Source organism: Neltuma alba, unplaced genomic scaffold, assembly GCF_004799145.2.
Source record: "Neltuma alba isolate B1F8T4 unplaced genomic scaffold, ASM479914v2 tig00004371_pilon, whole genome shotgun sequence".
NCBI classification, from domain to species: domain Eukaryota; kingdom Viridiplantae; phylum Streptophyta; class Magnoliopsida; order Fabales; family Fabaceae; genus Neltuma; species Neltuma alba.
Genome location: NW_021633679.1, coordinates 59,462 through 73,416, shown reverse-complemented (window position 1 = coordinate 73,416; position 13,955 = coordinate 59,462). Strand labels below are relative to the sequence as shown.

Here is a 13,955-nt window from a genome sequence, read left to right as displayed (position 1 = left end):
ATTTGCAATTTCCAGCAATGTGAATTGATATTTATGATGCAACTTCCAACAAAGTTTCTCATGATCTAATTATTACTAACTTTTATTCTTAATACTCTATTTAGTTCTTATTATAAAATGTCATCAACTAATTCACACAGACTAAGAAATGACAGTTTTGTCATTAAATGTATTTTAAAATTATAAAGTTCTCCAAATCTACTCTCATTTAATAATGTGATTTACATGAATGTTTCTTAATAAATATTATTATGATATTTAATAATTTGTAACCAGGGGTAAACTAAGAAAAAGTCGTTAATGACCCGGCTAATGTCTTATAGTAAGAACTAGAGTGTAGGATCTGATTTATATCTTATACTACTTCGTCTCTTATTATAAGATCTAATTTTTTGAATGGATTTGTCTCTTTTTATAAGATCTTTTTTGAGTTTGTCTGAATATTTAATACATTATTATTTATTTTATTTTAATTTAATGCATTTAATACATTCTCTTTTTTCATTTATCTCACTATTATTCTCTCACATTTACCCATTTATATATAGGGGTATATTTAAAAAAAATTATATTTATTACATATTAATTGCTTTCAATTAATTTTAACTGTTTTTTTAAACCGAGTAATTTAGTTAAAATGATCTTATAATAAGGGACGGAGGGAGTACTCCTCTGGTCCTATTTATAAAGCACTTCTAACATATTTCACACAGATAAAAAAACCTTAAAATACATTAACTCTCCATTAAAATATAATAATTTTTTAAATTTACCCATATTTAATATATGTAACTTTTAAAAAAGATAACTACCTATTAGTGCACCGTAATATATGAAAGACAAAATAATACATTCATACTAAAAATTTAATAAAGTGAGTTATAAATAGGGCTAAAAAATCTTTTTTCTGTGCCTTATAAATAGGATCATAAGAGTATTATATTTAATCTTAAATATAATATCTAGTTTGTAATATAATTCGCAGAAGGCATCAAGGAATAGAGACAGTATATTACCATATTATTTCTGATAATATTATAAAAATACATAATAACGTTTTTATGAAGCAGCCCACTACAGTCCACAAGCGGCTAAGACAACGAAAATTTATTGGCGACAACTCATTAACAACACTTGACACGTGACGCCACCCTATACGCAGCCCAATCAAATGGCTTCCTTAGGCTCCATTTCTAATCCTCCATTACTCATTTATCTTGTCTTCAATTCTTCCAATTATCCACCTACTACCCTTTTATATAATTTAAAAATATCCTCATCTCACATGAGCTCCTTCGTCACCCCTAAATTTTTAAGGGAAAATTAGCTGATTTCATGTGAAAAAAATTAAATAAAAATAATTTTTTAAATTTAAAACCTATTTATATTTATACTTGAGATTTATGGATAATTATTTTAATTATTAACCTTAAATTATTTTATTCCCAAGTTAGCGGCATGCCCCCCCTCATGCTTGATAATCTCTGCTCAGTCCGGTGCTGTAAAATCAAAATTCATTTGATTTTCTATATTGCTGATTTCTTTCTCATAAGATCCATATCTATTGAAATTTTTTTATTTTCACGCATGAAATTCTAATTAATGATAGGACTGGTGCCATAATTATAAATGAGTTGCACTTTTTTTACCAGAAATTTTAACTATTTTTTTTATATCTATAAAATAATTACTACAAATTCTCTCCCATTTGATATCACACTTCCTTCCCTCCTAAATGTAACATCTAACTTCTTGTGCAAAGTAGTACCTCGATCTAGTTTACAGTACAATACAAGCTAAATATTTTTTTTTTGGCAGCACTAAATATTATATTTAAAACCCAAAGAAGTATTATATAGTCTCAATTTTTCTCAATCATTCCTTTTTATTTACTCTCTCAACAAATAAAGGTATATTTAGAAAAAAAAAAGACTGAAAAAATTAATTTTTTAGTTTTTATAATTTTAACTCATTTATAATTTAGTCATTATACTTTAACTTTATGTAATTCAGTCTTCATAGTTTGAGTTAGTTGCAATTCAATTTTTATAGTTTTAACAATTTTATAATTTAGTCTTGTTGTTTTAGAAAAATAAAACTATATATCTATACGTCTAATAAAGATAGGGATTAAATTATAAAATGTCAAAAATATAAGAAGTGGATTGCACCAAATCAGATTTCAGAGATTATGTTATAACCGAGTCAAAATTATAAGGACTGAGTTACACCGAACTAAAATAAAGAGATTAGATTTTAAACAAGTTAAAACTACATGAGTAAAAGATTAATTTTTCCAAAAAAATTATATATTTTCTTATCCATTTATTATTTTTTACCAATATTTTAATCTACATGATTTGGATTGTAAAATCACTTTATTATCAAGGACGAAAGGGAGTATGTTGCATTAATAATTCAAGTCAGACATTGAATTTTCAAAAAAAAAAAAAGTTCAAGCCGTACTTTATTTTAACTTATTCAACGTATTATATGTATACTTACAATTACAATTACAAATATATTAACTAGCAGTATATAGATAATATTTGTTGGATGAATTAAAAAAAAAAGAAAAGAAATCCGTGCTCACTTGAAGGCAAAGCAATCCGATAAATAAGATCATTTTTTTAATACTACATATAATTTTCAACCCCCAATAATCAGGGCAAAAAACCCCGAATAATAATATGGCAAAAAACAAAAACAACAATAATTGAAAATGAAGCAGTTGAAGCCGGAGAGAGATTCTGATTGCTGGAGTAGGAAAGATTTATTTTCGTTTCTTTGAAAATTTTGACATTTCTCTTTCGTTCCGACCGGGGACGCAGATTCAGAAGCGAGACCTGCGAGGTCAAGCTGTGGGGTTTTGATTTCTCAAGCGGCGCTGCTTGCTTGCTGTCGTTTCCTTCTCCCGATGGGCGATAACCAATCGCCGACCTTAATGGCTAACAGAGACAGAGATCGGGAGCTTCTCATCCCGGTGGCCGGTTCCGGCGACGACGGTGCCGGTTCCAAGCCTTCTCCCTCCTCCTCCACTCATCATGCTGGCCGCGAGGTGATTGATTCATTCATTGCTTTAGGGTTTCTATTTGTCCATGTGTGCTTACTTGGTCTTTGGCTGCTTTATCCGGCAATAGAAAATGATGGAAAATTCAACTACAGGCGATTCATCACGGCCTTGGTCGAATCGCCTGCTACTGTTGTGGGCATGGTTGCTACGTTTTTATGCTGAATTGAAGCGTGATTGCTTGCTAAGCACTTTTTTTAAATTGAACATATCATGACTTCAGCTGGTTTATTTTTTTTTTAAATCCCGTAATTATTATTTCTCATGCCTGTTAATGTGATGAAATCTATTGGTCAAACCGTTTAAGCATCTCAATTTTCGCAAGATTTACATGGTTATATGTTTGAATTTAAATACTTTTCACAGATTTTAACACCTGACGAAAGTTATCTCTCTTGTTTAGGTGTATATTTTATTCCTCTGCCTGAAGTATTTGACTGATAGATTGCAGTTTTGTTTGTCCCTTTGTAGACGTTCTACAAAGTTGTTCGGAGCTGGGCGTCTAAAAAGTTCATGACTGGATGGTGCGTAATTCTTAGTTTTTCACGTCAAATTTTAATACCGGTATTATTGCCTTGGACGTATGCTATGCTATTGCTTATTCCTACATTGACAGGTGTGCTCGTATGGCCTAGTTAATTTTTACTATTATAGTTGTTGTCAGTCTGCTTTCCAAACTCTGTTGTCTGAAATCTAAACCAAATGCGCAGTGGCAATTTTTAGTCTTCATTCGTGTCTATACATACGGAGATATATAGGGCAACTCAATCAGAAATATGAGAGCTGGAAGACATGAAAAGGCTAGGAAAACAGCCCTATTCTAAAGCAGATGAATAGATTAGGAGGGAGTGATGGATTTATGTAAATTTTTTTTTTTTGTTTGAATGTCCTCTTTCATATGCCAAACAAGAGAAATTCCACCTCATCATATTAATGCCCGTTTATGCATTAATGCTGCTTTTTGAACTCCTGAGTATGGGCATTTTATCAATTAATTTAAGTTTTCTTTCTTTTTTGTTTTACTATTCTTCGAAAAATAGGTGATGAGCTAGGATGATTGTATGCGATTTTTGGAACACTGCTGTTCATGTTCTTCTCCTGGTGATATTAAATAAGACCTAGCTGCTACCTGCTTTAGCCAAAGCTGATTGTTTCATGAGACTTGTACTTACCATATCTGAAAATGCATTAACTTATTCTAATGCTCCAGAAGCTGACCATTACTTTGTTTGCAGTGTCATTCTCTTTCCAATTGCAATAACCTTCTATATAACATGGTGGTTTGTTCATTTCGTGGATGGATTTTTTTCTCCTATCTATGCTCAACTTGGAATCGATATTTTTGGTAAGTCTACTATATTCCTTCACCTCTCGCGGAACAAATGTATGTGATAAAGTGGCTGCAAATCACTGTTTTTGTCCATGATATTTTAAAATCAGCAACATCTGTCCAGTGCATAAAATGTTAGAAAAAAGCACTTTCTTGTACAATGTTTTCAATGCATGGCAATTCAGTTTTCATGGCTTTACATTATTGTTAATATTAATATTAATTTTTTTTTTTTCACTTCAATGTAGCCGACCTCACCTAATAGGATAAGACTTGTTATTGCTGTTCTTCAATGTTTTCTGTTTTAGTAACCTTGCGTAATTCAGTGCAACAAAACTAGTGAAGTGATTAGTGGAGAATAGAAATATGGCTTATTATTCTCTCCAACTTCTCAATTTACTAATCATGTGGCCTACTAGTAGTAAACATGTTAAAATTATTTGCCCATAACTTTTTTTTTTTTTATCAGGTCTTGGATTCATAACTTCCATAACTTTCATCTTCTTGGTCGGGATTTTCATGTCATCATGGTTGGGTGCATCTGTCCTGGGCCTTGGGGAGTGGTTTATCAAGCGAATGCCACTTGTACGTCATATTTATAATGCCTCCAAACAAATTAGTGCTGCTATTTCACCAGGTCTGTATTCAAACATCTTTTGAGCTTGATTGGAATGTGATAGCGTGTCAGAGAATAATATATGTTAATGTGTTGTTACAGACCAAAATACACAAGCCTTCAAAGAAGTAGCAATCATTCGGCATCCTCGAGTTGGTGAATATGCATTTGGATTCATCACCTCATCTGTTGTCCTTCAGGTTTCTAAAGAACTTCAATGTGTCGAAAGATTTTTTTTTTCTTTTTTGTAATTTTTATGAGTAGAATGTTTCTTTTTGTAGCTATGATGTCCTTATATTCTATATTGTAATCCCGATTGTTTTCTGGCTGAGTTTTGTTGGTCTGAGTCTCTGCCTGCTTATTGATAATGCAAATCAATGTTTCTCGTGGGATTCACACTTCCCTAGATACATTTGCTTGTTTCGTCCGAAGCGCATATTGTTGATGCCTATACATATACATGTTGGAAGGCTGAGCCAATTGTTATTCTCCATTAGTGTGGTTCTTTTTTTCACCGTGACATGTTTGTTAACTTGCAAAATTGCATCTCCTATTGTATGCTGTTGATTGCTTTGTACTTCAAATTCCTTGCCCTTTGTTGTCTTTGAAGCTACGTGCAATGCAACAGTTTGAGTTACTCAGATTCTTGACGTACTCCATAATCAGTTGTCATTTTCTTGATGCCCACGCCACGTGTTTACAGTTCAGTAGGTGTAAAACTGTTTGTCTGTCAAGTTTAAGCTAACGATAAATGCTCGTTGATGAAAATTCTAACATTCTATTATCAGAGTTTTAAAGTTTAAGTAGCTTGTTAAATTTTCACATTTTTCTCTTGCAGAGCTATTCAGGAGATGAGGAGCTATGCTGTGTCTATGTTCCCACGAACCATCTTTATATTGGTGATATATTTCTTGTCAACACCCGTGATGTCATTAGACCAAACTTATCCGTCCGTGAAGGAATTGGTGAGTTGTTTTGGTTTTTATAGTTTCTTATAAGTCTCTCAAGTATAGAACCCAGATCAAGTCAATACTGACTTATTCTCTAAGATATCATCCTTGGGCATAGGCTGTTTAGATATTATGGATGTATGCAACTAGGAACATGTGTGTGTGTGTGTGTTGGCTGAAGAGCCAGGCATGGGTTGATCAGCCTTGAAGTTGTAACAGATAATCCTGAATTAGTAAGTTGAAATTGCTATGAACATTGCAGAAATTGTTGTTTCTGGAGGGATGTCAATGCCACAGATTCTGTCGACGATCGATTCTCGCGTGGTAATTACTACAAATGATAGAAGTAGACCTGACAGAAGCTGATGCTAGACTTGGTTGTGGTTCTTCTGCTACGTTCGTTCGTTCCATATGGAGCCATCAGATTGGCCATAATGCACTCCAGCATGCATTTGGAATGCAAATTTGAATTTGGTGGTTTATGAGAAAGTGTTTCAGATTCTGATGGCACTTGTAACATTCTTTCCTATGTAATATAATGTAGAATTTATTAGGCGTTTGCTTTGGAAGTCTTGTTTCAGAATGGCGCCCTTTGCCTTGCCTACTCCTATCGAAAAAATTGCGTTAGCTTGTTTTATCATTTTTGGTTTTTTTTTTAAATTGAGACAAATCTTTTTTTATCTTAAAAATGTAGTTAATGAGTTGCGTTAATATGAGACTCGGCACGGTGTAGAGAAATTGGGTTTGACGAAAAGTGAAATCAGTACTTGTTTGTAGTTTTTTAATCATGAATTACTAAGTAGGAGGCACAAATATGTGAAGCAAGTCGTTTCAGTGGCCATAATCACTTGATATAAGCAGTGCCAAATAAGTGCTTCTCTATGAAAAAAGGGGCAGGGTTCAAGTTTGAAAGTCCTGTAACAGGTGATATTTCATTAACTTCTTAATTTTCATTTTACGCCAAATAAGTGCTTCTATATGAAAAATGGGGCAGGGTTCAGGTTTGAAAGTCCTGTTTCTTAAGAAAATTTTTCATATACATAACAGGTGATAATTCATAAACTTTTTAATTTTCATTTTATACGAAACAGAACTTTAAAAATTCTTCTTTTAGTATATGACTATTTAAACAAATGAGATTGCTTTCACATTTTTTTTGCTCAATTAACATATCTAATTTTTGCATCTAGAACAGAATTAGAAACCTGCTTTTCGCTCTTTATGCTCAAAAAGGAATTTATTTTTCCTTGTTGGCAAAAAGACACTTCTAATCCTAAAAATAAATTTCAAGTTAACAGCTCAACTAATATTCAAATTTGTGAAGTGGACTCCCCCAGGGGACCCATGCAATTAGTCTAGTGCAAATGTATAAATATAATATGTACATATGTACTTCCTCTAGTCTTAATTATAAAATCTAGTTAATTAATTTGAAAAAATTAAGAAAATATGTTAAGTTAGTTATCTGTAATAAATAGGTATTGTATTTCTTAAAATATCCTTACTAATCAAGTTTATTACTTAGAACTATTATTATTAAAATGACTATCTTGAATAATAATGCATAAATATGAGAAACAAAATAGATTAGAGTCTTATAATTAAGATCAAAATAAAAATCAAACAAAATCTTATATTAAAGATCGGAAGTAGTATAATACTAAAAAATTTACTGTCAATAAAATATTTTTTTTCTCAGTGAATGAAGTCATTGAAATATTTCAAGCAACAATTTTAACCAGAAACCGTGTGCTTAGTTCTCCTTCACATAACCACGTTACATATCGACTGCTCAGGCAACACAATTTTTCTTCTTTTATTTTTATTTTTGGGGGGGGGTGTCGGAGGGGTTAATCGACAAGGAATATTTCATAATATATATATATGTAATAGCAAGAAAAATCCATCTTCAAACATGGATTATGAAAGCATAGTCCAGCAGCTTCAATATTTTATGAAGGAAAATGACCTTCTGAAGGTGCCATCAATTTTGCTCAAAAACAAAAAAAAACAAAAGAAGTTGCCATCAATTAAATAGACCTCATTCCACCTGGGAAGCTGAAGAATCATTCATTAATCGATTTAACTATTTGCTAACCTTTAAAGTCGCATTTGAAACAGGAACTTCCTTGGCATGACGGGGGTGATGAGGTACTAGACCTAAAGCACGGAAGTGGAGCAACAACGGTCCATTTCTATGACCATAACTATTCAAAAGCAATTTGCCAATCACTGCCACAGTAAAATGCATAATCTCTTTAAAGGTCAGGCATGCCTCTCCCTGTTTTGGCATCGTAAGTCTTCTCCAGCACAAGGTCCATCGGAGTATCTTTGGGACCAGCTGCAAAAAGAATAATGAAGGGATTTTGAAACTCAGCAGGATAATTTCAATTTCAATATACAAATATATAATAAACACCAGTGTTCACCCAAATTATATAAAGTACAAACATTCATATTTGCTCAAATTCTCTCCAACTGAAGTGTGACATTTGGGTTACGGGTATAATCAGATGCATCACCCACATCCCTCTGTTCAAAGAGGCATGTATTACGCCATACCAATAAACATTAGCACTAACTTACATGCATCCAAGAAGTAGAAGCAAGTTGACAATTTAAACATGAAATTCAACAAATAACCCTCACTCCCTTCTTTTCCACCTGTCTTGTGAATTTATTCAAAAACAATTTGTGCATTTCACTAGATCTATGATAACAATTAAGATCAACAGTAAGTGTTACTGCTCAGGTCAGACATACTGAAGAGGAAAGAGGTAAGTACATGATTAGGACATGGAAATAAAAAGGCTTCAACCAAAAAGAAGCGTGATTTTTAAGTGTGTACCGACTGTAGGTCTTGGGGTAGTTCTTATCTTTAAGATCTCGGGCCGGGGGATTATGGAGCCAGATGCTCCCATACCTCTGGACACTCTGACTTTAGTACCATCTTCAAGATATCTAATTCCAACTTTGCAAGGCTTCCTGAACAAGAAAAGGCTTGTCATTTTAAAATTATCTGACTCCAAAACCTTTGCATGCCATCACCAGTTTAGTATATTAACATGTACACACCCTGTCACTGGATCAACAACTTGCACATTTGAGGCATGAATCGGGGCTTCAACGGTAAAGATCCCCCCTTCATGACCTTGTCCTTGTTTAATGTGTTTCTTTACCTAAAAGGAAGTAAAAAAGCATTGAAGTGAAAATATATCATGCATATGGAGAAACTAGACGCTCAAGGAACCATTTAATTCAGATTTTCACGAGGAAAATAAATTGTGATACACATAAACATACAGTTTTGTTTTGGTAAAATGTAAACTCCATTTACCAAGAACAAAATATATGCATCACCTAAAAAGATACTTAAGGAATAGCCGCCTTCTGGGAAGGGTTCTATTCCTATAGCATGAAAACCTTTGGATGGGCAAAATCAAAAGAGTTGCATAACAAAACCAAACCATTAGTATGGCAAAAAGAAAACCAACTATCCATCATGCTAAAAGATTCAGTCTTCTCAGATAATTCGCCTGTGCAAATAACACATACACATATAGTTGTCAAAATATGAATTATTTATTATTATGGGACGGAACAGCTCTGAGATTCACAACATAGAAGGTCTAATGTCACCATAAATTTCCAATAAATTCATAAACAGTTTAATAGATCTTCATATTCAAGCCTAGATGGAATAAATTGTTGCTCAATCTACTTTGTGATCCACGGGATACAGAGAATTTAAGAAAGTACATATCTTTCTTGCCTGACAGAATCAGAAGCAATGACATATTCCGTAGCAGTAAGTTCACCAATATCATAAATCCAATTAAGTTTTGATGTCTAAAAATACTGATTGCCAGACTGATGAGGGATCTTGCTTGACAAACCCAAGCTGATATGTTTAATATTTCACATAAAAACTTTAACAAAGAAAGGCAAAATGAAAAATTCATCTCACCAGATTTTTTCCCTCAATGATAACACGATTCTGAGAGCGGATTACACGTTTAATAACTCCAGTCTCACCCTTGTCTTTTCCCCTAATAATCATTACCTGTAACAAATGACAAAAATAAATCCCTTTCAAAGCAAAATGATAAGACAGAAGAATAGAGACGGGCATAACAAGGATGCGAAAGAAATAATACTAGCTTACATTGTCCCCTCTAAGAACCTTCCAGTGCCTAATAAGTTTCTCAGCAGCTTTCCAACCCATTTCAAGAGATAAGTATCTAATTACTGTTCAATAGAAACAGAGTTATGTAAGAATCCGACCTTGGAAAGTAATATTAAACACTTTAAACAAAATAAAACATGAGCAAGAATGTAGATTCATTTTAGTTCCAATAGAAATTCAGGGGAGAACATATAAAGCACTTGAGATTGAAATCCTTCAGTTGAAACCGAATTCAGGTTCATTCTGAGGTTATTGAATCTGTTCATGATGAGTAGAGTTTACCTAACCTACGGCAAATTATGGTGGGGCCAATAGGTAGGGGTGTTCACAGGCCAGGACAGAGGTCCAAACCCCTGCCCGTGAGCAATCCTGATGTCCTGGCCAATCGGTGCACAGGGTCACGCGAGGCCAGGGCCTTTCATGCAGTGCACTTCTTTTTTAACGTTCTGTTTCATTCACTCTGCATATTCTCCATTTATCTTCTGATAAAAATTCAAGATGTATGGCACATATACACCTTTATCCATGCATAAATGTGTGAAGATCAATATACATGAATACGCATTATGCGTATTATATTGTTCATATTATCATATTGTATGAAAAATATATAACCAACATGAGTAAAATTCCAGACTGAAGTTAACAAATCAAAGACTAATGCTTTTGGAATAAGAAGAGTCTACATTTAAAAAAATTAAAAAAAAAAAAAAAAAACTCCACAGTCCGCGCACAGCAATAGAATTAGCGGAATGGTCATGAGATTGCTGTCACTGTGAATGTGATTTCACCACCCTAGAGAGGAGGGACACGTTAAAAGGTTAAAAACTACACAAGAAAATGGGAGGAAAGCAACAAGCCTTCGAAAATGGTAAAACTCAACACATTCAAAGATCAAACCTTCTTTCTCACTAAAAAAAATTTCTTCCATGCACCCTCTACATTCTAACACTGTAACAGATACACGAAGCTCGTTCGAAGAAATAAAAAATAAAAAGGAAAAAGAAGATAAAAGTTTAAAAAAAAAAAAAACAAGGAGGATAAATAATTAGAGACGAAGTGGAAACAGGTAAATCGAAGACGAAGAAGACTAGACGAACCAGTCCAAGAACGAAGCGAAGGTAGAGAAAGATGACTTGGGTGGAGGAGAGTATAGGAAGGAGCGGCGGCCGCGGCGGTGCCGCGGAAGACAAGAGGCGTAGAGAGAGGGGTTTAGGCAGCTGAGATGTCAGACGTCGGCGAGAAAGCAGAGAGCAAAATCGAAGAGGGCGTCCGGCTTGTCTCCCCAAACCAAGAAACGGCTTCGTTTTGCGCGTAAAAGTGAAATGTAGGCCGTACAGTTTTATCTGTTAAATGAACGGTGATGATATTGTTAAAAATTTGTTCCTTGACATAATGAGGGTGCGCCTTCCACAGACTTGGAAAACGGGCCGAGCCTGTTATACTGACCTGTTTAAACTAGTTTAAGTTGAGGATTGGACTTGTATTTTGAAATTTTTAAAAGGAAGTCGTGCTTAAAATGGCTAGTTCTGTAGGATTGAAAAATAAACAGGCCGGCCTTGTAGGGTCGCGGGCCGGCCCGTTTAAACCCGCAAACATTTTTTTTTTAAATTTCTATTTTTTTCTTAACTTAAAAAGAAAAACCCTAACATTTTACGCATAGCATACTCTTAGTTTTACTTACTCCAGCCACTCACACAGATAGCATTCACCAAAAAAAATCACCATAATTGTTGCGAAAATAACCAAAAAAATGTGAAAATTGCAAAATTTAAAACTAGTTATACTCACAAGATGTGTTGTTATTTATAAGTTGTCAAAACCTGTTAAAATACTGTATATGTAATTTTATGGTCTTTGTTTGTCATTATCCCATATTTTTTATACTTGAAATAGAATTGGTTAAAGAATCGTTTCAATTAAAATAAAGATATATATTATTTTTATAGTTAGGAACAAATTTAGAATTAGGGATGATGGACTCTTTTCTTTTTTGTCAGTAGGACAAATGATTATTCTTTATGTATACCATGTTTGTTAGTTAAACTTTTCTGTTAATTATTTATAATTAAACTAGATCATTGCAATTATTTATTAAACTTAGTACTTATTTAGTTGTTTATGTTTGTCTTTTATTTAGTTTGTTTATTCAATAAATTCTATTACACTGTGATAGATGTTTAAACATGATGATATTTATGTTTGTGACTTATTTTTATTTTTATTTATACCTTTTATTAGTATTTTTATTATTTCATTTTTATTATTTCAATAAAATATGCAAAAAAATTTAAAAATTACATCTTACTTAAACCGGCCAAAAGCACACGGGTTTACCTGAACCTGTCATCTCACAAGTAGGGCTTGAAAAAAAAGTTCATTTATGGGACTTAGGCTTAAACGGGTCAGCCCGTTTAAGTCTGAGCTCGTGACGGGCCAACCCGTTTTCCTAGTACTACCCCTCTGTCCTTCTTGCATGCGTCAACGGCCACAATGCTCATAATACATGCCTGATGAATATCTTAAATTTTCTATATTTAGAAAAATAACAACAAATTATTTTGGTTGGGCTTTCTGACCTAATTGATACTAAATACATTTTTACAGGTGAGTTAGTTGGCGACCTTAAATATAAGACTATAATTTACTTTATTTTTTAAATTTATAATATGTTTTAAAAAAATCTCTATTGATTATAAAGTATTTTCACCAAAAAATAGTTTTAATGTACGTGATTGAATAAGGTAATTTAAGAAAATCAACACATTTTTATTATTAAAAAAAAAGCTTAACTAATTTTTTGAGTCTTCAACTTAGTTACCTAACTATGAGATTACATATTTGAAAATATATAATTAAAATGTGCATGAGTTCTTTCTCCCACATAAAAGATGATAAAAAAAAAAGGGAAGATGTGAGATTCTAAGTAAAGAATTTAATTATCAAACAGTCTTGAGCAGAAATTTGTTATTATATGATTTTAAGGTAATTAAAATTTTTTTGACTGAATTTTTCTTAAATTAAAAAAAATAAGCGAAAGACATTTATATAATTATTTTTTTTCTATTATGAGGGATTAAACTATTTTTTGTTACGGATATGCAAATATTTTTTTTAATTCATATCACTTTGTTTCGATTTATAAATCCTTCTTATATAAGTTATTTATAAAATAATTAATGAGTTTTTTTAATTTTATTTTTATTGACTTTTTTTTACCAGCATATTTTTATTGACTTAATAAATATAAAAAGAGGACACTTAAATAGGTGGGAGGATAGCAAATATGAAAATAATTCGCAGTTGAATGGGCTTGCCCTTCCGTGAAATTCTCCCGAAGATTAGAACACTCTAGACATTAGCGCCACGTCAGCCTCTCTTCCGTTCCCTGACCCACTAAACCCTAGATCTCGCCTCTCCGTCGCCTTCTTTATAAGCACCCAACTTTGCGACTCACCTCTGTATTCCGCCGGTTATGTTTCGCCCCATGTCCTTAGGTTTCCTCGCTAGTTCATGAGCACCGTACCGCAACGTCTTTTCTGTGTTTTTATTTGCTGGTTGATTACTCGTCGACGGATGTAAATTTGTTTTTCTTGAACTTCTTTTCTGTATCGTAGTTGTGTTGTTTTCCAAAAAAAAAAAATGAACGGGACTGTGACGATTCGATTACTTTTAAGGTCTCGTTCGTCGTAATTGGCTTTAGTCATTGCCGACCATTCTGATATATCACCACCCATATTCCGAGTCCCTTTTAAATTGGCTTTATTTTCCAATTAGTATCAAGAATAAATCTTTGTCCAGTG

General features: G+C 33.0%; 2 protein-coding genes and 1 non-coding gene across 6 annotated transcripts; 2 read left to right on the top strand and 1 right to left on the bottom strand.

The window, feature by feature from the left end:
• The first annotated feature begins 2,740 nt into the window (after positions 1 to 2,740).
• LOC114744467 (protein LIKE COV 1-like) lies at positions 2,741 to 6,720 on the top strand. The gene is made up of 7 exons (XM_028932642.1): positions 2,741 to 3,058; positions 3,542 to 3,594; positions 4,306 to 4,415; positions 4,870 to 5,037; positions 5,119 to 5,216; positions 5,855 to 5,981; positions 6,229 to 6,720. Exons 1-7 carry the CDS (start codon positions 2,918 to 2,920, stop codon positions 6,330 to 6,332), a joined length of 801 nt encoding a protein of 266 aa, XP_028788475.1. The 5' UTR covers positions 2,741 to 2,917; the 3' UTR covers positions 6,333 to 6,720.
• A 1,133-nt stretch (positions 6,721 to 7,853) lies between these two features.
• On the bottom strand, positions 7,854 to 11,434 carry LOC114744472 (50S ribosomal protein L24-like). Of its 4 annotated transcripts, none has more exons than XM_028932650.1 (6): positions 11,220 to 11,434; positions 10,132 to 10,214; positions 9,934 to 10,029; positions 9,042 to 9,145; positions 8,815 to 8,951; positions 7,854 to 8,307 (listed from the first exon to the last, which is right to left on the bottom strand). In XM_028932650.1, the coding sequence occupies exons 2-6, from the start codon at positions 10,189 to 10,191 to the stop codon at positions 8,225 to 8,227; spliced, it is 480 nt and encodes a 159-aa protein (XP_028788483.1). In that variant the 5' UTR covers positions 10,192 to 10,214; positions 11,220 to 11,434; the 3' UTR covers positions 7,854 to 8,224. The 4 variants fall into 4 exon arrangements, with proteins under 4 accessions (XP_028788483.1, XP_028788482.1, XP_028788481.1 ...); XM_028932649.1 differs by having other exon boundaries at positions 11,253 to 11,434; XM_028932648.1 differs by lacking the exon at positions 11,220 to 11,434 and adding an exon at positions 11,053 to 11,182.
• Positions 11,435 to 13,801: 2,367 nt separating this feature from the next.
• On the top strand, positions 13,802 to 13,900 carry LOC114744481 (small nucleolar RNA Z43). Its single transcript, XR_003740108.1, has one exon. It is a non-coding gene; the product is annotated as a small nucleolar RNA Z43 (small nucleolar RNA).
• Positions 13,901 to 13,955: the final 55 nt, after the last annotated feature.

What these genes read in the sequence shown, in the direction of transcription:
- LOC114744467 (XM_028932642.1), top strand. Translation starts at nt 2,918, where the DNA reads ATGGGCGATAACCAATCGCCGACCTTAATGGCTAACAGAGACAGAGAT. An exon ending in AAAAAGTTCATGACTGGATG is followed by an intron (nt 3,595 to 4,305) that starts GTGCGTAATTCT and finishes CTTTGTTTGCAG; the next exon opens with TGTCATTCTCTTTCCAATTG. An exon ending in CCTCATCTGTTGTCCTTCAG is followed by an intron (nt 5,217 to 5,854) that starts GTTTCTAAAGAA and finishes TTTCTCTTGCAG; the next exon opens with AGCTATTCAGGAGATGAGGA.
- LOC114744472 (XM_028932648.1), bottom strand. Translation starts at nt 11,083, where the DNA reads ATGGAAGAAATTTTTTTTAGTGAGAAAGAAG. An exon ending in TTTTTTTAGTGAGAAAGAAG is followed by an intron (nt 10,215 to 11,052) that starts GTTTGATCTTTG and finishes TCTATTGAACAG; the next exon opens with TAATTAGATACTTATCTCTT. An exon ending in GTTGTTGATCCAGTGACAGG is followed by an intron (nt 8,952 to 9,041) that starts GTGTGTACATGT and finishes TTTCTTGTTCAG; the next exon opens with GAAGCCTTGCAAAGTTGGAA.